Source organism: Asparagus officinalis, chromosome 5 (assembly GCF_001876935.1).
Source record: "Asparagus officinalis chromosome 5, Aspof.V1, whole genome shotgun sequence".
Lineage (NCBI taxonomy): Eukaryota > Viridiplantae > Streptophyta > Magnoliopsida > Asparagales > Asparagaceae > Asparagus > Asparagus officinalis.
Window position 1 is genome coordinate 97346659 of NC_033798.1, and position 21730 is coordinate 97368388.

The 21730-nt window shown below is 37.1% G+C and overlaps 1 protein-coding gene across 6 annotated transcripts; it reads left to right on the top strand.

Moving 5' to 3' along the window:
- On the top strand, nt 6341-17743 carry LOC109840301 (serine/arginine-rich splicing factor RSZ21-like). Of its 6 annotated transcripts, none has more exons than XR_002246858.1 (7): nt 6506-6774; nt 7807-7903; nt 10298-10386; nt 14105-14330; nt 16208-16324; nt 16422-17192; nt 17360-17743. XR_002246858.1 is itself a non-coding variant. In XM_020408881.1 (6 exons), the coding sequence occupies exons 2-6, from the start codon at nt 7815-7817 to the stop codon at nt 16429-16431; spliced, it is 531 nt and encodes a 176-aa protein (XP_020264470.1). In that variant the 5' UTR covers nt 6341-6451; nt 7807-7814; the 3' UTR covers nt 16432-17311. The 6 variants fall into 6 exon arrangements, 3 of the variants coding, with proteins under 3 accessions (XP_020264470.1, XP_020264471.1, XP_020264469.1); XR_002246860.1 differs by having other exon boundaries at nt 17379-17743; XR_002246859.1 differs by lacking the exon at nt 17360-17743 and adding an exon at nt 17328-17346.

Consider the following 21730-nt stretch of genomic DNA (forward strand, 5'->3'; position numbering starts at 1 on the left):
TCCACTATTGAGAGTTAGAACTTTTCATGGTCTGAAGGAAGTTGATTGGATCATCTTCCAACATTCCATTACTTTCCTCATGTTCTTGGAGAAATACAATATAATCATCCGAAATAGCATTTCTTTTTTCTCTCGTGGATCTCCTTAATAGCACTGGTTCTTGAGGTTATTGAGTTTGTTCTTCTGGAACAGGGAGTTGTTCAACATTGTCATCTTGAGGTTCCAGATTTACTTCTTGAGCAACAACAGGTATAGTAACCTGAATATTATCAAAAGTAACTGTATGGATTGGATCTGAAGCCAATTCCTCCTCAAAAGCAATATCTCTAACCTTATTTCTCCCCCCAAACTCAACATCCTCAAAGAATGTTGCTGTTCCCGTCTCAAAAATATTTTTTAGTGTGGGATTATAGAACTTATAGCCCCTAGAGCGTTCAGAGTACCCAATAAAGTAGCTGCTAACTGTTTTAGAGTCTAATTTCTTTTCATTTGGCCTATAAGGCCTTGCCTCAGCTGGACACCCCAAATATATAAGTGCTTTAAACTGGGCTTTTGACTAGTCCAAAGCTCATAAGGTGTTTTAGCAACTGCTTTATTTGGTACTCTATTCAGAATGTAAGCTGCTGTCTTTAGTGCTTCTCCCCAGAGTGACTCTGGTAAAGAAGAATGAGCAATCATACTTCTTACCATATCCTTAAGAGTCTTATTTCGTCTTTCAGCTACACCATTCATGCTAGGTAAACCCGACATGGTGTACTGTGGGATAATACCGCATTCCTCTAGGTATCTAGCAAATGGTTCTGGACGTTGTTCACCTGAACCATCATATCTGCCGTAGTACTCACCAACACGATCAGATTTAACGGTTTTAATTCTTCTGTTGAGTTGATTCTCAACTTCAGCTTTATAGGCTTTGAACGTGTCCAGAGACTCAGATTTTTCATGAATAAGATATAGGTACTCATAACGTGAGTAATCGTCTATGAATGATATAAAATATTGTTGACCATTCCAGGATGCCGTAGAGAATGGCCCACAAATATCCGTATGTATCAATTCTAAGGCATCCGAAGATCTGTTGACACCTAATCTCTTAACTTTGGTCTGTTTTCCTTGATACATTCAACACATACGTCGAAGTCCAAAAAATCAAGGGAATCCAAAATGCCATTAGACACAAGACGCTCAACTCTACCTTTTGAGATATGACCTAAGCGCTTATGCCATAATGTCGCCGATTTTTTCTTATTTAATTTACGCTTAATACCACGTGATTCCACATGCAAGGATTCATTATAAGAAGCAATTGTATCGAGCAAATATAGGTTGTCATTGTTTCCAAATGAACAAGAATAACCTGATTTGTCCAATACAGAAACAGAAACCAAATTCCGTCTAAAAGACGGTACTACAAAAGTATCTTTTAAATCCAAATAATAACCAGTTCCTAACAACAACCTAAAGTGCCCAATTGCTTCCACATCTACCGATTGTCCGTCGCCCACAAAGATGTGTCTTTCAACATCACTTGGCTTTCGGTAGCTCAGGCAACCCTGCATAGAAACACTTATGTGAGTAGTAGCACCAGAGTCTAACCACCAAGTGTTTCTAGGTACTGAAGCTAAATTAATCTCAGAACAGACCAAAGTAAGGAACGCACCCTTATTAGCACGCTAGGCGTGATATTTGGTACAATCATTCTTTACGTGTCCGGGCTTGTTACAGAAAAAACAACCCTGATTATCCTTATGTTGTTTCTTCTGAACTGGACCCTTAGCGCACAGCTTCATTATCATTCTTTCTTTTCTTGCCCTTATCCTTAGAGGCATAGGTCAAATGAGCACTTTCAGTCTTATCTTATTTCAATCCGTCTTCTTCTTGCACACAGTATGAAATGAGCTCATTTAGAGTCCATTTCTCCTTTTGGCAGTTATAATTGACCTTAAACTGATTGAATTGTGCAGGAAGAGATAACAGAACCAGATGCACCAATAACTCATCACAAAGATCGAGTTTAAGTACCTTAAGCTTTGAAGCAATATGAGACATTTCCATAATGTACTCCCTGATATTTTCTTTGCCTTTATACTTCATTGAAATCAAGCGAGCTAAAATTGTGCTTGTTTCTACCTTATCGTTTTTCGCAAAACGTTTCTCAATTTCGGCAAGGAAATCTTTAGTCTTAGTAATCCCTTCGGATTCTATGCCCCTGAAGGCTTTCGGAACGCCGCGCTTAATGATCATAAGACTCATGCGATTTGAACGGTCCCACTTCTCATACTCCTTCTTTTCATCAGGAGTGCTATCCGCATTGAGAGGTTGAGGTTGTTGAGTTCTTAATGCAAGGTCTAGATCCATGCAGCCAAGAACAAATAATATGTTCTTTTTCCAAACCTTAAAATTTGTCCCATTGAGCATGGGAATTGAGTTGATGTTAGCAGAAATTGTTGCAGCAGATGCATTAGCTAAAATAAACAAAAGATACTCACATCATTAACCGTAATTAGTAATCAATAAAATTCAAATAATGACAAATTCCATCTCAAGATATCTGGCACAACATTATTATCAAGTCTTTGGACAGTAATATTAACTTGTAATTGATACATTGTTGCAATGATCAAACATTGACAATAACTCATGTCAAATAATGAAACTATCTTTGGATCGATTCATTATTCACATGTAAACCTTATAATTATCACACGTTTATCATCGCAGATGTGTATGCAGTCTAAATAAATATTAACCTTCCTTTGGGCCGATTAAATATTTACACGAAAGCATACACACAAACATCTCATATTTTTCATGAACAATCTACACAAGAGAGGTTACTTTAGCAACTTCTTGTTTCAATTAATCAATTAGAGTGAGAGACAACCTTAATACCTTAGTGTCATAATATTTAAGTTAAATAATTGATTAACTACCAAAATTAATTCAAATTAAACAACTTAATTTGAATTAGAAGAATTTTCCATAGCTTAATTAGGGCCCATAACTTAATTGAATCAATTAAGTATACTAAAGTGAACCCATAATTTAATTTGAAAAGCCGAGGCTTAACCATAGTGAACACGAAGTTCTCTTGACTTCGAACGCGATGTTCGTTTGTATTGAGTACAAGACTCACCTAAGAACGAACGCGAGGTTCGTTTGAAAAATGAACATGATGTTCAACTTGAGAACGAACGCAAGATTCATTTTGAAAATGAACGCGAAGTTCGACCTGAGAATGAACGCGAGGTTCGAATTGAATTGAGCACGAGGCTCACCTGAGAACTAACGCGAGGTTCGACTTGAATTGAGCGCGAGGCTCACCTGAGAACGAACGCGAAGTTCATTTTGAATTGAGCGTGAGGCTCACCTGAGAACGAACGCGAAGTTCGTTTGAATTGAGCGCGATGCTTACCTTAGAACGAACGCGAGGTTCGACTTGAATTGAACGCGAGGCTCACCTGAGAACGAACGCGAAGTTCGTTTGAATTGATCGCGAGGCTCACCTTAGAACGAACGTGAAGTTCGTATGAATTAAGCGCGAGGATCACCTTAGAACGAACGCGAAGTTCGTTTGAAGCTTCCAAGCTTCGCCAAAAAATTGAGGTAACCACCTCCTTAATTCCCGTACGTTTTCACGCACGAACCCTTAAGGTTTCATTCTGAAACCGCCGCCGCCATTGCTCCTGCACCCAAGGTCGAAACCCTAGGGTTTCCTGACGTCGCCGTCGTCGTCAGGGTCGAAAGCGAGGCCGCCAGCGATACTTCGCCGGCGAGGAGCACTGGACCGACGACCAAACAAAATAAATCCAAAAATTCCTTGATTTTATTTCAAAACCAGATCCAGAATCAAAATATAACTTCTTGATCCAGATCCCAAAAAAAATCGAAGGAAAAAACCAACAAAAGTAAAAAACTTTACTGTTCATGATGATTTTTACTGTTCATCCGACAGTAACAAATAAAAAACGTTACTGTTCATCTGAATAAATAAAAAAAAAACATTATTGTTCATCCGTGAACAGATCTGAATAAAACACAAATTAAGATCAAAGAACCCTAATTTTAATCTTAATCTCTTAGAACAAATCAACGAAGGCTCTGATACCACTTGTTAGATCTAATAATTTGAGATCTAAGTCATAAAGCCATGATTAATTCAAAGAGATTAACAAGAATTAAAAGGCGCGGAAGCATATACCTGAATCCATTGAGGAAAACCTGATTAGGGTTTTGATGATCTTCTAATCTTAGGGTTTCTCTCCTTAAGGATCTCTTTAGATGGGGATAAGAGAATGAGAGTGGCTAACCCTAGATTAGAGACCATAACCCCATATATATAGGTGTTGTACATTTGTAATTTGGCCCCCTCATCAAATTACAATTACAACCTGATATCTGCACATATAACCCCATGATTTATTTAAATACCCATTAACCCAAATTAATTGATCACTTTAAGTGGGTTATCCTTAAAGATAGCAATACACATTGATTAATTATATGTGCCCACAATTAGATTTAATTAGATTTAAATCCAACAAGGAGCGTAGCTCAGGGGGTTGTGGGCTTTGGGTGTGGTGGCTGGTCAGGTGGCCGGAGGGGAGATGGAGGTGGGGAGACGAGTTCCGACGGTGTGGGTCTGCTGGTCGAGCTTGACGGTAATGAAGGGAGGGAGAGGCGGTTGAGGTGGAGCTCGTGGAGGGGGTTTCGGCACCGGAGTTGGGTGGGGCGGTGCTTGGTAGGGATGATGGCATCGGAGATGGAGGTAGGGGAACGGGGCGTGGGGTGGGCGACTACGGAGTGGGGTCAGACGTCGCTGAGGCGGCGGGCGGTCCGCGAGCTGGAGGATTGGGTTGGAGTAGAGGGTAGGAGAACGATGAAGAGAGGGAGAGAGAGAAACGTGTGAATGAGAGAGAGTGTAGGAGTGCGTGAAGGGGGTGAACACGAGGAGGGATTTGGGGAGGAAAACACAGAGGAGTGGGGTAGGGGAGAGAGGGTGAGTTGTCGTGAGGTAAGGGAGAGAGAGAGAATGAGAGAGAGATATTGATTAGAGAGAGAGTGGCTGATATGAGGGAACCATGGGAAAAGTCAGATAACAGATTGACCGTCGTGCTGATTAGCTGATAGCTATAAATAGAGATTGAGGATAAGGGTTGAGGCTAAAAATAATACAGATAATTAATAACAATAATAATAATAATAACAATAATAAATAACTAAATATTAATTAAAAGTTTTACCGTAACAATTAAAGTTATAATTAGTAAAACCATTAAAATAAATATAAAATCGTATTTTAAATCATAGAAAATTCTAGAAAATCAAAAAAAATATAAATACTCTTTTTAAAAAATAATATTTAATATTTAAATACCAGAAAAATTATTTAAACTAGTATTGAAAATTTACGATCATTACAAATTTCAAAAGTCTCCGCAAATAGTCAGGGTTGTCAGCCTCTCCTAGTTGGGGACCGCGAATTTGGAGCTCAAAATTGGCCACGACCAAATCGGCACGCAAAAAATTGTCGAGGTTGCCAAACCCGACAATTTTGGTTGGGTTTGGTAACCCCACGAATTTTTTTCAGAGACTTGAATCGGGGTCTCGAGCACATATTAATTAGTAAGGGTTGTTGACCCCGACTAATTAAGCAATATTTTTTTAGAAATCGACCCAGTTTCTGGCCCCGAAGCTGACGTGACAGAAACCGGGTTAATTTTGATAATAAAAAAGAGACGGGGTCAATTTTTGTGATAAAATGTGATAGTGAGTCTATACTGGAAATTTTCTCCTATCTTGTAAAATTTGGATTTGAATGCCATCCCTAGAGTTAGAGGATTTGTTTTTTTTTTTTGTTTTTTTTTTGAGAGTATAAGAGTGTTACACATCCAATTCTTTTGATATTAATTTAAACTTAACTAGAAAATTAAGATTTGCAATATTTAGATTCCATGTTTTTGAGATTTTATACTGGTTAATTAATATGAGTATTAGAGTCATATCATAACCGTCTGCATGTGAATGAGCGATGATTCTTAACCATGGAGTGGAAAAATAGAGGGGTAGAATTGTAATTAAGCCTCTCTAGGTATGGTTAAGAACCGTCCACTTGCATGCAGATTGTTCTCATAAGGTTCATACTCCTTAATTTTTTTTCTTCTTAATTTTTGGTAAAAAGGGGAAGATATAGGAAAACAACTACAACTTGGGTATTAGTAGACTAGTAGTTCACTTTTGGCTTATTGGTTTGTACTCTACCCGACGCGGTCCAGCCCGACCCGGATCATTCAGGAAAAACACTGTAGTAGGTTGTGTGTCACGTGCGATTCCCGTGCCGACGAGGGGGATGGCTTTTAGAGCTAGAACTCTAATCCCTAGGGTCTTGATTCAGACCTCATTTTCCTCCGTTCGCCCGTAATCTCGTTCCTTCGTTGCCAAATTCGTCCAAGTAAGCTCGACCGCTTCGGATTTAATCGATATCTCGCTTGAATTAAACACGAGTCTTGATTATGCTGGAGTTGTCGTATGCTCATATTCGATGATTTGATCAATTTTCCGCGTTGCGTTTTACTCCTTCGACGTGAAAGGAGAAGGGAAATCGTGAAATCTTTTCACTGTGCATGATTAATAATTTCGGACGCGGTTGTCTCTAGGGTTTTCGCATATGATGATTGATGTTATTCGAATAGTATGCGGATTTTGAATTATCTTTCTCGGTGCTTGATTTATACTTTTGGTACCCGTTTATGGATTGCGTAGTAGCTGTTGGCGGTGCTTTTCTTCCCCTTCTTCATCTCTTCAGCTATTTTATTTGTTGCTTTAACTGGATATATATATGTACATTTGGGGAACGGCTAGACCTTTAATTTGGGAAGAAAAGCCTTTTATTTGTTGTTCGGGCAAAATAAGAAGACCAAAATAAAAAATGAAACAGCTCATATTAGCAGATTGAGTTAAATATGAAGGCAAAAAATTGGTAATATGGGTTCATGTCTTTGTTTTACGCTGATAAAATGCATGATAGTCTTCGAAGAGCTGTTTTGTACACGCTGCCCTGGTGAACCCACAAAAAGAATGAGGTGAAACTAGTAGTTTTGTTTGCTTCTCTTTAGTTTACTTTAATTTCCCTAATTTCCTTCGTCTGTTCACATTTTTTTTTTGGGGGGTGGGGGGGTAAGAGGAGGTTGTATACTTTGATCGTTATAAACAGCCTTAAAAGTCCATACAACATTATCTTATACACCCATGTGATTTGTTATTCTGTAACATTGACAGATATGTATTTGATTTTCACGATTTCATGCATATGCACTAATGCAGACACGTAACGTCTCAAATATGCTTTTCATTTTTATGAAAAGGAAGTCTCTTGCTCGTGTTTAGGAATATTGTTAGCCGCCTTCTGATTTGCTAGCTCTTCTGTAGGCTAAAATATCTGATTATTTGAGTGTTTGTCCATTTGGATGTCTAACTTATAAGTTTTTTGAAGCTTCAAGATCATTTATTAAGAACTGCATGAAGTTAACTAGTATCTGCTTGGTTCAACATTTGAGAAGTCACTGTGGATGAATTGAGTGACTTTTGATGTCGTAATTATGCGTCAAGTTTGCAGTATGCAAGTACTTGAGCTCAGGGCTGCTTGATTCTTTTATTCTATCGTCACCATACTTTTTGCTTATAGATTGTAAGAAGGGCTCGATTTTTTGAAGCTCTACAAATTAGAGTTCCTAATTAACCTTTGCTATATTGCCTTGCTTCTTTTTCCTTCTTCCTCTTGTTGATACAGATTTTATCGTCTTGTAGCAAGTAAAATGTCTCGGGTTTATGTTGGGAACCTTGATGAACGCGTCACTGAAAGGGATATTGAAGATGAATTTCGAGTTTTCGGTGTAATCCGAAGGTAAATCTATTGGCTCAGATGTATAAAACTTGCATGATATCTTTTTCAGTGTAATGTTGTTTTCTCTCTGTTTATTCCTTTTCCGTTTCACTTTTGGTAGAAAATGCAGAGTTGTCTATATCTTCGGATGTTGATAATAATTGATTTGTGAAGGTGTGTTAGTTAAAAAAAACTGAAGAATGTAAATGAAAGCTGTAGATGAAGTTGCTAACTATTTAGGTCTCTGCAAGTTTTTAGACTGTTTAGCAGTGTGAAACCCGTCATGATCTGACATTCTGCTTCTATCATTGATTCACCTGTTTGATTGTGTATGTTAAGATTGAGCAGCTGATCAGTATAATTTGTATGTAATATTGTGGTTGGGAACTCTTGAGTTGTGTCTGATGCAGATGATCTTGCTGCCTTACACTCAACTAGCAACCTCTAGCCTTCAAAGTTTTCACCAGTTGTGATTTAAGTTTGCTAGTCCATTAGTTAGTAAACTTGAAATAGCAGAATCAACCTAAACCTGTAATGGGTATCAGGATGATCATTTGTGATAGGGCTCTTTAATAAAGTTGAGATTCGGCTTTAAAGAAGCTAAAGCTAGTGCAAGTGCACCAAGACTGTTAGTCATCACCTTCAGCTTCTCATTATTTTTATAGCACAGATGGTTAATATCTGATTTTATATCGCAGAATACCTTTTTGTTTCTCATCTAATGCAAATGGTGTTGTAGTTTGTAGCTATGAAATTAAGTGAGAGTTATGAGCTAAAGTTGTTCATCTTTGCTTGAAAAGGTTCAATTATGGTCAATATTCCCTATAGTAGAACTGACATGTATGTACATCTCACACTTGCGCGCACAAAATTGTAGAAGGAGCTGAGTGCTTTTGGGCAGGAAACAAAATTAAGGAAAAGGAATAAAAATAAAACAAACAGACAAACAAACAAATTGGATAGTTTAGAGGAGAAGAACAGCGTAGGTTCAGCCTCTTGGGTGATTTCTCTTTTAAAACAGTGGGCTACATTATTAAATCTTCAGATGAATAACGTATATAAAGACAAGTAAATATGTTGTATATCTGTGTTCCTTCTGCATTTTTGTTTTTCATAGCCTGTTATCCACAATCTATTCATGTATACCATGTGTCTCATGTGATACCTATGACTATGTTGTGGTTTTTCTTGTTTCTCAAGCATGTTCATGATCCTGTCTGCCATCAGGAGCAAAATATACAGAATCATTTCGACATAATAGGATTCTTGCATTTTGCTATAAGGGTGTGTTTGGTAACTGGAAACTAAATGGAAAGTGAGCTAGAAATTGGAAAGTAGCTCCACTTATTTGGAAAGTTGGTGGAAAGTAAATGGAAAGTTAATGGTGCCACGTTAGCTTTTTAGCTTCTTTCACATTCATAAAAAAATTCAGAAAGTGAATGGAAAGTGGATGCAAAGTGAAGGAAGAGGAGAAAGAAAGTAGTTTTTAGTTATTTTTTATCCTCTTTATTTTCCAAGACCATTTTCTTTAATTTTTAGTTTTTTATCTGTCACGGCTTTGTAATTCTTCATCTGAGCAAATCTGCGCGAGACACCAGTGCAAAATATTATTGAAACCCACTTATTATGAATTTGTATTGGATGCTGAGTTTTTTAATTAGCATATGAATGCAACTTTTCAGGTGTTAATGTTCAATCATTGTTCTCTAAATCAACAAGTAGAGTAATGGTCCCAAAGTTGAAATTAGGATCACTGTGCTATCTTATATACGAGACGTAAAAGATGTGCTCCATTATATGAAAGACGTTCTTGCCAATATATATACTCACGTGAAGAGCTGGTTATAAAATAATTATAAATTTCAAGGTGCAATTATATGAAATTAAGTGCTTAACAAGTATAAAGATTGCCCTTTGAAATGCATCTAGGTGTACATTGAGTCTTCAATTAAAAATATATTATGAAATTGAGTATTTCACTTTCTGAAAAGTCTACTTTTCACTATCTACTTTCTATTAAAACCGAAAACAACATAGTGGATGCCACTTCAGCTGCCATCTCAACTTTCTATACTTCCACTTTCTATCGTCCAAGCAAAATTTTACAAATAGAAAGTGAAGAGAAGGTACTTTCTTGAAAAGATACTTTCTCTTCACTTTCCACTTTCTATTTACTTTCCGATTGCCGAACATGCCCTAGGTGTGACTTTACTTCAGAATTTTGAAAAGATAGATGTTAAGTATCGCATTTGATATCAGTTTATGACAAGCCTTTTTTTTAACCTCTGCACTCTGCAGTATTGTATTAGTTTCCTAGGAAAATCTCTAGTTATTTAAATGCATTAATCACTGAGCCTGTTGTGACTTTTAGGAATGTTGTATTGCTGCTTTACATATTCTGCAATTTGAATGCAGTGTTTGGGTTGCCCGAAGACCTCCTGGTTATGCATTTGTTGAATTCGATGACCGGAGAGATGCGTTGGATGCCATTCATGAACTAGATGGTATGGGGATCATACTCTCACCTGAGTAATACAATTTTTGTGTACTTTTTGCTGCTTACTCCCGCAATGTTAATTATTCTCCTCTCCTGAGTATCTTTTAAGTAATTTTTGCTGCCTGATATCTGAAAAATTCTTTCCCACTAAAATTCTGAATTTGATTTCTGGCTGTAAAAAAAATAAATACATCAAGATTTCAATTTTTTTAGTTGAATTTATGTCCATGGTTTAGAGTTCAGACTATTAGTGGTGCTAGGGCCTGGAGGTTATTGTTTTTTTATCAATAGATGTCATCTATGTTTGACACATTGCTGGTGTCTTTCCATTTCAACAATATCACTTGTGTCATTCATGTGTGATTCCTCTAGTGTTATTTATTTATTTATTTACTGAAGTGCTAACATTACGGCACGTGCGGATGCACATGCCATAGACATTAAGAAATTTTATCCAAATTCCAAAGTTTTATATAAATAGAGGTAACTGCATTTCAACAACCTAAGAGTGTCATTAGTTTTCTAACTTTTATATCCTGAAGTTTATATTTGCTCAAAAGTACTATAAAGTATTTAAGATATAGTTTTCTAAAAATGTAATATTGTAATCTTATTCAAGTATGAGAGTGTAGCTTTTTCATTTATTAAATATCAAGCAAAAATTATTATGGAGAATACTTTTTCCCCAAAAATATAAAAAATTATAAGAAGTTGTTAAAAATTCTACTCTATATAAAAAAGTATGCTTTAAAGTGATCCATGCCCAATTTTTGAATATCTACATTTTTGCATGGACATGTATTTAATATTCTTTTTAGAAAAAAAACTTATCATTTTATATTTATCTCTTATTATCATCTTATATTTTAATCTCTTATGATATATAACATGATGAATATATAATTATGTGAGTTCAAATCCTATTCTCATTCATGATGTAGAGTGTTCTAGAAGAAAATGAATAATTCTTAATTATGTGAGTTATTGTCATTCATGGTTTAGAATGTTATAGAAGAAAAAGATGAATATTTAATTATGTGAGTTCAAAACCCTTTCTCATTCATGATTTAGAGTGTTCTAGAAATAATAAAGAAAGGGAAAAAAATCTCTCATGCAAAATTATGAGTTACCCTTTCAATTACGCTAGAAAGGAGCATATGTCCACCACTTATCCAAACTTTTCACAACCCCACTATGTTCATTATATATTAGTATAGATATTGTATGTTCCGTGGCAAAAAATATATTCGTGGAAAGGAAGGGTGATGAGGATTGGAATGAGAGGACTCCGACTCAAAAAGATTTGCCATTGATCATTCGAGATTAAAGAGGATATGAAAGATCACTGGAGGGCGTTAGATCATCGGAGGGACTGATTGAGAAGAATACAGATTGAAGCCGAGGCATATACTGTTCACGTGAATAATGACATCGAGTACTGTTCACGTGAACAGTATACAGAAGCTCTTTTTCATTTGAATGGGAGGCAGCAGATTCATTTGAGATGAGGATTTTGGGTGAGATTGAACAAATAACTTACTGAATAAAGATAAATTTGGCTTCACACTTAACAGCTCACATTCTTCAAAGAGAGGTTTTCTAAACTCAAATATTCTCATCCATAAATGTTTGCCTTTAAAAGAGAGGGTTCACATTATTTATAAAGAGATTAAACTAGTAATAGAATAACTCTCAATCCTAATCAGAAAATAAATCCTAACAAAATTAAATTAGAAAAGATCATAAATTCTAACTGTAAATCCTTATAAATCTCACCTAAAATAAATATTATGCCAAAGATTTCCGAAACAAAAAGGTTTTTAATAAATTCTACTAATCTAAGATCGATGATCCATGATCATCATCAAAGGGAGGTAGGAAAGGAGGGAGGGTTGGCATATATTTGCTCAACTTGGGAAGGAAGCTGCAGCAATAAAATTTTTAAACTTGAAATTCAATGAGGAACCAAAAAACTTTAGTAACATGATGAAACATTTGCTCTAGTATTGAGGCCGATTATCGGGCAATGGCAGATACTATTGTCGAGCTTAAGTGGCTTCTTAGTTTTATTACAAGATATGAGTGTCTGTTCCCTCACGCATCCCTCTATACTGTGATAGTCAGAGTGCCATTGCCATTGCTAGTAATCCAGTACTCATGAACGTACCAAACATATTAAGGTGGACTATCATCTGGTTTGAATGGAGCATACTGGCGCATGGATTGCCCTTCTGTATATTCCTTCTAAAGATCAAGTGGCCAATGTGTTTACAAAGGCTCAAACTATTTCTCAGTTTCGATACTTTCTCTACAAACACTTAATCTATGATCCACTGTGAGTTTGAGGGGGTATCAAATATAGTGTATATGTATTTCTCTTCTATTGGGCCACTTTTGTATTGAGCCTCTTTGTATATAATAGGTTATATCTTTGATGAATGATAGATAAATCATTGTTTCCCTAAATACGAGTTAATACGAGTAATACGAATAATCTTAATTCTATTTTCCCCCCTCCATTTTCTCTTTTTTCAATGTTTTCCTGTTTGTTAGCTTTCCATCCTGTGTCAGGCTCCTGTAATTGTCTAAATTGACTTTCTAGTCAAATTAAGAATGTTTGGATTGATTAAGAATTTCTTGTTTGACAAAAAATTTGTGTTAGATATATATTAGTTAATGCTCAAGTTTCAGGCTATTTGAAATCCTCTACAATCCAAACTTAAATATGCAGCTCAAGTACAATCACAACTCTTATACCGAGATGGAAATGGCTTTGCAATTTAGTATGGTTAGGATCCCGTTTTCTAGGCCGAGCGAAAGCTTCTGTTTTATGGATTGCTTGGGTTCTATACTAGTAGTGTTATAATCTATGGCTCTTTGATGGGTTTAGAATTCTGTTTGTATATCATATTTCCAAAGATTTTGCTTGTGATATGCACTGATTTCTTAAAGTAAGCTTGCAAGACAATTCATTTGTACCTCACTAGCCACTATCGTGGTAAGGTTATGTATATTGGCTGAGACCAATTCATTCAGCTGTATTTGGTTCGTTATGTTATAATTGCTCTGGAACTGGCACTACTAAGTTGACAGGAATGGATTAGCTGTGAGTCTGTGACCAAGATTTTAAGTTGTTTTGAAAATTCTTTTCTCCTTTTTCCTCCTTTTTCATATCTTCTTGATAAAGAGTAGTTGCCACATATGACATAACAGGTTCGTATGTTCAATCAAATGGAATCATAAGCTGTGTGCACATATAAGGATACATATCCCATGTTAGAAGTTAGAAGTACGCTGATGGTCTTAACACATACAACTGCTGTCGACCTTTTATTATTCATAAACTTTTACTCAGTGATATTAAACATCGGAGAAAAACCTCTGGCCCAGGACCCTTGTCTGACTGTACCATATTTTACCTTGTTGCCTGGCAATTATACATAAACAGGCCCAGTAGTAAAATCAGATAACATAAACATTCCGTAAGACACAGTTTATATTGTCTTACGCGAGCATAATCAGCTAGAATGAGATAATCTAGTAAATGTTCCATTTTAACTTTGCCAACAATGTTTTAGATTTTCTTCGGGTTCTAAAGCCTGCTTCAAATTTAATATCGTGGTAAGATCTAATAGTCATCACTCAAAAGTCATCACATTTTTTATCTACTTGCAGATTCTATATTTGAACTCATAATGCTTACAATATTCTTTATTATTTATCAGGGAAGATAAGGTGGAGAGTTGAACTCTCTCACGACTCCAAAGGTCTTGGTGGTGGCCGTGGTGGACGATCACGTGGTGGTAGTGAGGATATGAGGTGTTATGAGTGTGGTGAACCTGGACACTTTGCTCGAGAATGTCGAACTCGTATCGGCTGGGGAGGGTTGGGCAGCAGTAGACGCCGAAGCCCGAGCCCTCGATATCGTAGGAGCCCAAGCTATGGTAGCAGGTACATTTTTAAAATCTGTCGCTATTATTTATTAAAACTTTGGATTAATTACAATCAGGCACCCTAAGGTATGGAGTAATTGCATAGGTGATCTTGGAGTGAGCGTATCTACTTGTGTAACCCTCAGATTATAATTACACAGATGTCCCTAAAATCTGTTTATTTCCTTAAGAGTACAAGTGTAGATACAATCAGCAATCCCATGGTTACCCATGTAGATACGTGGACTGCAAGAGCACCTGTGTAATTACACTATACCTACCCATGTAGATACGCAGACTGCAAGATCACCAATGTAATCACACTGTAGCTTAGGGTACTGGGATGTAATTAATCCTTAAAACTTTTAATCTATATTACCTGGGTACTTTAATAATGAAGCCGTACCCATACCCGACAGTCATCAGTACCCAAACTTCATGGACACTCCTTGGATGTATGCATTCATTTACCCTGACATGTACTCAATTATATGATATATGTTTTAATTTAAAATACTTGTCATACACTTCTTGGACCTATATCCTACACTCCATATCCATTTTCTGAAACTCGTTAGACATGGGCCCGGTTGTTTCAAACTGACTATATTCAAGTTAAAAACTATGATTTAAAAGGGTGTTTGAGTGTCTAGTTAAAAAACGAGCAGTATCTAATTTATAATAATCAACATGATAAAAAAAATAAAAGAAACTTAAAAATATGATGGGAAATTAATTTCAAATAGCACATGAATTGAAAAATAATATTGATCTCATGTAAATTATTAATTTTGATATGTGTGTACCTGTCTCTCCGTATCTTACATTTCACAAATTTGCACTATCCCTGATACGAGTCTCCGTGCGAGCACCTTTTGGTCGCGGAATTACCAAAAGGTGGGTTGAGAAAAAGATAACTAAAACACAAGAACAATTCAGTATGGCGAAGGAAAATACCTTCTCTAGATTATGAAGAATCAATTATTACAAATCTCTCCCTCATAATCTCACTAGAATCGAGAACAACCTCTCAATCCTCTCTAAACCCTAATACAATGATTAGAATCTCTCTCTGATCTAAGATCTCATAGATCCTCACAATCTAAACCCTAATCCTTTTGATTAGGATCTCACTTAGACCTAAAACTCTTTAAGACTACATCTGGTCTCTCACCTCCCTGTTTAGAACCCTAAACAATCCTTATTTATAGGGTTTACAACGTGGTGGCAATCTGGTAAATAACCAAAACCAAACCCAGTTAGGATTCCTTCAAAACAGAAACCAAGTCTGTCCAGGAAACCTCGATGAGTCGACTCATGACTGAGATGAGTCGACTCATGATCACCAGTCGACTCATAGTCGACTCAAAATGTGCACAAACTATGCTGACCTGCATGAGTCGACTCATGATTTTCATGAGTCGACTCAGTAGAAGCATTTTGCTATCTGGAGGCGTTTTCTTGAGTCGACTCTTCAACCCGTCAGTCGACTCATCAACCTTGAGTCGACTCATCAACCCGTCAGTCGACTCATCAGGCTAAGAACTGAAATCTTTGATTCTTCGTTCTTCCGACTCGCTTCACGCTCCATCCTGTGCTCCGTCGTGTCGTTTCACACCACTATTCTCAAGATATCATGAGAATCACCTATCCTCAAGCTCCCATGAGGATCGCTTTTCCGAAGAGAAGATACACCCGTTTCAGTCCCCTACATGTACCCGCACCCATATTAGTATCCGTACCCGTTTCCATGCAACTTAGCTTTTAATCCTTTCATCTATTTTCAGTGAGTGCGTCCATACACCTTTGAGCAGTTTTGAATGTAATATACCCACATTTGTTACGTTGTCATGTCTTGTGTTCATCATTTTTCATCTTGTTCTGACCTTTATGCAGTAGCTACAGTCCAAGATGGAGAAGATCCTCAAGACGCCGCAGCTTGTCACCTCCTCGCCGTGGTCGATACGTTAGCCAATCACCTCCTTATCGACGTGACTCACCTTATGCCTACAGGTATGACTCTTTCAAGTTTCAATGCATTAATTTGTAAACTGCAATACTTATTTGTTAATCTTCATAGTTGAAGTTGTTCACCCAATTTTTACTCCAGGAGGTACTGAAGCTGAATAAAACTTAGGCTCAGGAGAATGGATGCGTCTCTCTGTTATATATATAAATACTGCATGAGCTTTGGCTTGTTAGACCCGCTGAACAATGAAGTGTCTCAGTAAAAGCTGTAGCCTTATTCAGAGTAGAGTGGTTATGAGTACATACTAGAGCTCGGGACCCTGAGGACACTCTACTGCTTGCTTGTACTTGGAGAGGTTATTTCCCCTGCACTACTTTGCCTTTGTCTTTAAATCTACCAGCTATATGTTATATATGCTTTGTGGCTTGACATTAAATTATGAATCTGTTGTGCTTTTGATATAATTGGAACATCTTACATAATCTGTGTACTTGTGTTTTCTTCTTTTGTGGTGAGAGGTTCTACTAAGCCGTAGTTGCGTCAGGCTTCTTTTGGGATCTCCTTCTGCTCCTAAACTGAGAGAAATGGTTTTTCTGCACCCGTGCTTCTCACTTCTTAAGTCTCTTAGCTGCATCATACTACCGCCAAAATTATAGGGAAGATTCACTGGACATTCTCAACACGCTGTTAGACTGTGGACCTGGGACAACCTTCTGCACTTATATTAGATAGGTTTAGGGTTCTTCACAACCTGAGTTCCGTATTGAGAAAAGGCTGCTCCAAGCTCGCCACACATCATCGTTTCATCATCTCCTGCTTCTTGATTGAGGTGTCATCTCCCTTGATTTTCCTTCTCATATTGAGTCTACTGGCTCGCCTTATTGCTGGTGTGACTGTGGTAGAGACTTAAAGGTAAGCAAAGAAACTTTGGTTAATATTTTATACTTATAAATGTTTTTTATTGCCTTCGTTTGGCATCAACTGAACACTCACTTAATTGAAGTGTTATATCTTGTATATTTGTTTCTCAATCCTCTCAAAATGCAGTTAGTCTTTTCTGTCTTGTATGGTGATCACAGAGTTTTCATGGATGTGTAGACCGTGGGCCATGAATGATGTTCGGGATGACAATGTTTGTTTCTAGTGATTTCCCTTAGGAAAGGTTGTGGCTACGCTTCTTTTATTCGTCGAGACATTCCGATATGTTTTTTTTCCTGATAAAAACGGTTTCAGGAAAAAAGAAAAGGTTAGATGCTAACCATTTTTGCGTTCTAGAGTTTCAACTTGGTCTTCCAAGTTTTTCATTCGATTTGCAGGCACCCAAATTTTGGGTTTAGCCATTCATGCACTTCGTTAAGGGATTGGTTAAAATGTCTCGGCAGATTTTATGGTTTCCTTGTGTGCAGTTTTCTTTAATTTTCTTTGAAACCTTTGAAGCTCCCTGAGCTGGAAAAATTTACATATGATGTTAGACCAACTGTTGGAATTAGCAGTTCATTTCCATCTTAGGAGTTGGATCAAGGTTTTAGTTTCGTTTTTAAAAAAGGGGTTTTTAGATATTAGTCCCTTACATATGAGCGATTTTGATATTAGACCCTTAAATCTGAGTATTTTGATATTAGTTCCTCAAATTGTCTTAAGTTGTTGATATTAGTCCTTTTGTTAGGTTTTATGTTAAAAAATCTAAACCATGGTTGGGTTAATATTAATTATAGATGGTAAGTTATCAAAATACCCTCAGTGTAATTCGCCCCAATAAACGACATTCTCTCTCTCGTTGCATGTTTTGATTAGAGTTTACTGATTTGGGTTTGTAGTAAATTTGGGGATGAGTTAGGGTTTAATCTTGATTAGTGTTTAATTATGCAATGATGAATTTTAATTTGATTAGATTTTAATTACGCATTGATAAATTTTAATTTGGTGAGGGCGTAATAGTCCCATAAATGCAACAATTATACATAACGGAATATTCCCCTATAGATTTAACAACCATCGACTTGAAGGACTAAAAATCAACAACTTAAAGCAAGTTGAGGGACTAAATCAAAATAGCTCAGATTTAATGGACTGATATCTCAAAAACCCTTAAAAACCCTACATAACAACATATAGAGATCTATTAATTAGAAACTTATGTAGGCATTATATTGAAGAGCTAGGGAGAAGACCACACTACGAAAAGGAGCATACCTAATATTTAACTAAGCCTAGATTCTATTCCATTCTTATGTAGCATGATATAGAGACATCGTGGGTGATCATTGGGAGAGTGGTCCCGTCTTAACCTGGTTAAGAGATAACAATGATCCTGAAAAACGGAGCCACTTCAAATCACTTCTAGATATCTATTTTTGTACGATGTTTTGGTTTTTACAGTATAAATACAGATTACGATCCATTTTGCCACACAATTCAACTCTTTAACGGATATTAACATTGTTAAGAAACTGCCAAAAAAAACACGAACTGTTTTTCTTACCAACTGAAGTTAGTCTTGAAGTGTATTATCTTGTCTTTGGAAGAAAAATTATGAGAAATGGTGCAACCGTGCAACATAACAAGTAGGGACAAATTTTCAAAACCGACTCATTTCATGATTTAATTGCAAAAAACAACCCGTTTTTGTTTTATTTATAAAAACCGACCCAGTTGGTTGAAACTGGGTCGGATTTTGAAATTTTTTTTCCTAAACTTCACGGGAGTTCAACTCCCGTGAAGTTTTGTTATGAGAAAAAACTTCACGGGAGTTCAACTCCCGTGAAGTATCGTAAAGTTTTTTTCAAAAACCGACCTGGTTTCAGCGACAGTGCTAAAACCAGGTCGGTTTCTCTAAATAAAACAGAAACAGGTCGTTTTTTGCAATTAAATCATGAAAAGGGTTGGTTTTGAAAATTTGTCCTAACAAGTAGGTGTACCTTGATGTTTGGCCTTAGGCCCTTAGATGATTATGCCCTCTCTCTCTCTACATTGTTTTCCATTCCTCCCTTTAAACAGTTCAGCTATTTGTGACCATTTTCTTAGCCCGTATTGCTTTACCGTCCGCATTAGCAATCTACAGTAAATATCCATTAGCTATTTCCCTGGGTGGATTTTCTACAATATAATCTGAAAAAAAAAGGTTGAAAATATATAAAAATAAGGGTAAATTCCACTGAGCCCCCAATAAGTTCGTGTCTTTGGTACTTAACCCCAAAAAGTATGAAATTCTCACTAAACTGCTAATAAGTTCAGGAATTTGGGGAAACCCCTGCCACATTTTGACGTTTTTCATTTAAACCCCAATTTTATGATGTTCGTGTGATATTTGCTGTTTGGGAACGCAAAATACAGGCCTGCTGTGTCGTTATATGGGGTCTAAGTGAAAAACATTCAAAATGTTTTAGGGATTTTCTAGAATTTCCAAACTAATTATTAGGGGTTTAGCCAAGAGTTTAAAACTCTTTCGGTGTTAGGAGTCAGAAGCCCAAATTTATCCGGAGTTTATGGAAATCTACCCTAAAAATAAAGGACCAAGAAAGATCAAAGTCGAGTTCATACCTATCTTCTTCGAGTGTCCAGAGGCGTGGCTGACAATTTGGGGGCCCGGTTCTAAATTTCAATCGGGGCCTCTTAATCAATCTTTAGAAGAAATTAATAATTGTTTTTATACGTAGTACTAACCATGGAAAGAAAATTTTATATCTAGAATTAAAATAAACACTAAGACATAACAATGGTTCTATGCAAGATAGGCGCGGGTCTGAGGGGAGGCGAAGGAGCTGAGGCGGAGGGGAGGAGGACAGGGAGGCGATGGACAGTGAAGGCGGAGGGGAGGAGGATAGGGAGGTGATGGACGGTGAAGGCGGAAGGTGGTGGAGGAAAGGGAGGAGGAGGCTTGGATCATGAATGGAATGAGAAGGAATAACCAAAATTAGCACCATTAACCATGTACATTAACAAAGTGATCACATATAAACCACTCATCGAAAATGATTAGTTGGATTTGTATAGAAATTAACAACTTTTACACACAAAAATGAGGAGTTTTATACTCTTTATTCAAATTTCAAAAGTAACTGGATCTTTGTGTAAAATAACACAACTCCCAATTATTCCTCTGCGTGTTCATCTTCTTCCTCTCCTCACATTGCAACCCATCAAAGAACCTATTATTTGTTCTTGATTTGGCATTGAAAAATCAATCAAGAATAAAATTAAGAATTACTACACGGTTTTGAAGTTTCATGTTTTTTTTAAAGGTTGGAGACAGAGAGGACTAAAGCTAGGAATTTTGGGGGTACCAAATTGTCGAATTAATCAGTTCAAAACCATTGGGGTACCAATTTACAATGCAGAACTTCAGAGTATCAAAGCTAGAAGTTAAAAAGAAGGGGCTACATCATTGGAGTATTATAGTTGAAATAAGCCTTGTTATATATTCTATTTCCATTTAAATCATGAAAGTAAATAAACCAAACATAGCATAAACAATCTTTTTTTCTACCGGGCAGTAAATGAATGAGCTGATAATTACAGTTCAAAATGCAAAATTACAGTTCAAGAAAGCGCCACAAGAAATGGAAACAGAATTCACCTGAGTCTGCAACACAGCCTCGATCTCCATTAGCATTGCGGCCGAGATCAACACCAGCTCATTCTTCCCCTTCCTCCCCCCAGCCTTCCCCCTCTTCCTCCTCCTTCCAAACGAAGACGGTGACCTCTTCCTCTCCTTCTCCTTCTCCTTCTCCCTCTCACTCTCAGCAAGCTCGTTGTCAATGCTCCACATGTTGTCCTTCTTCTTCAACCGCGGCCTGATCGATTCCCCTCTTGAGAGGTTGCAGCAGGAGATTCTAGGGCTCAGGGATGAGATTGAATGAAAAAAATTAGGGATTTCGGGGTGGAATTGAAACCCTAGGAATGGGCGGGGGAGGGAGAGATAAAGCAAGTGAGCCTGTCCTACGGCGATGATGGTCTCAAGACGCTTCAGGATGGAGGAGGTGAGAAAGGCGCCGCCTTTGACGGAGCGGCGGTTGGCGATTAGGGGCCCCCCCAAGTGGGGGGCCCTGTTCTACGGAACCGGAAGTTCCGCCTCAGCGGCGCCCCTGGCCGGCCATTTCCAAGATGAAGCTTTCAATTGAATGGCGGTGTGATACATGAGCTTGTTTTTGATGATTATCACACTCAGCTTTATTTTGAATGGTTGCATGTAATTATGAAAATTTGTTGTTGATGACGGTCACTTAGCATATAATACAAACAATATTTAAACCTCGCAAGTTCTTTTTGTTGAGTAAATTTACATATTACAGGATGCAAAAAATGTTTATCATTAGTTATAACAGTGTAACCTATAATAATCTCTTGGAGAAACGCTTCATACTTTAAAGCAGATCCCTAGACCATGAATCTTTTTTTTTAATTTTTTTATAACCTAGTCTGTGATCACACCCAAGAACATGGCAAAGCCA

What these genes read in the sequence shown, in the direction of transcription:
- LOC109840301 (XM_020408880.1), top strand. Translation starts at nt 6,750, where the DNA reads ATGGATTGCGTAGTAGCTGTTGGCG. An exon ending in TTGCGTAGTAGCTGTTGGCG is followed by an intron (nt 6,775 to 7,806) that starts GTGCTTTTCTTC and finishes ATCGTCTTGTAG; the next exon opens with CAAGTAAAATGTCTCGGGTT. An exon ending in GTTTTCGGTGTAATCCGAAG is followed by an intron (nt 7,904 to 10,297) that starts GTAAATCTATTG and finishes ATTTGAATGCAG; the next exon opens with TGTTTGGGTTGCCCGAAGAC.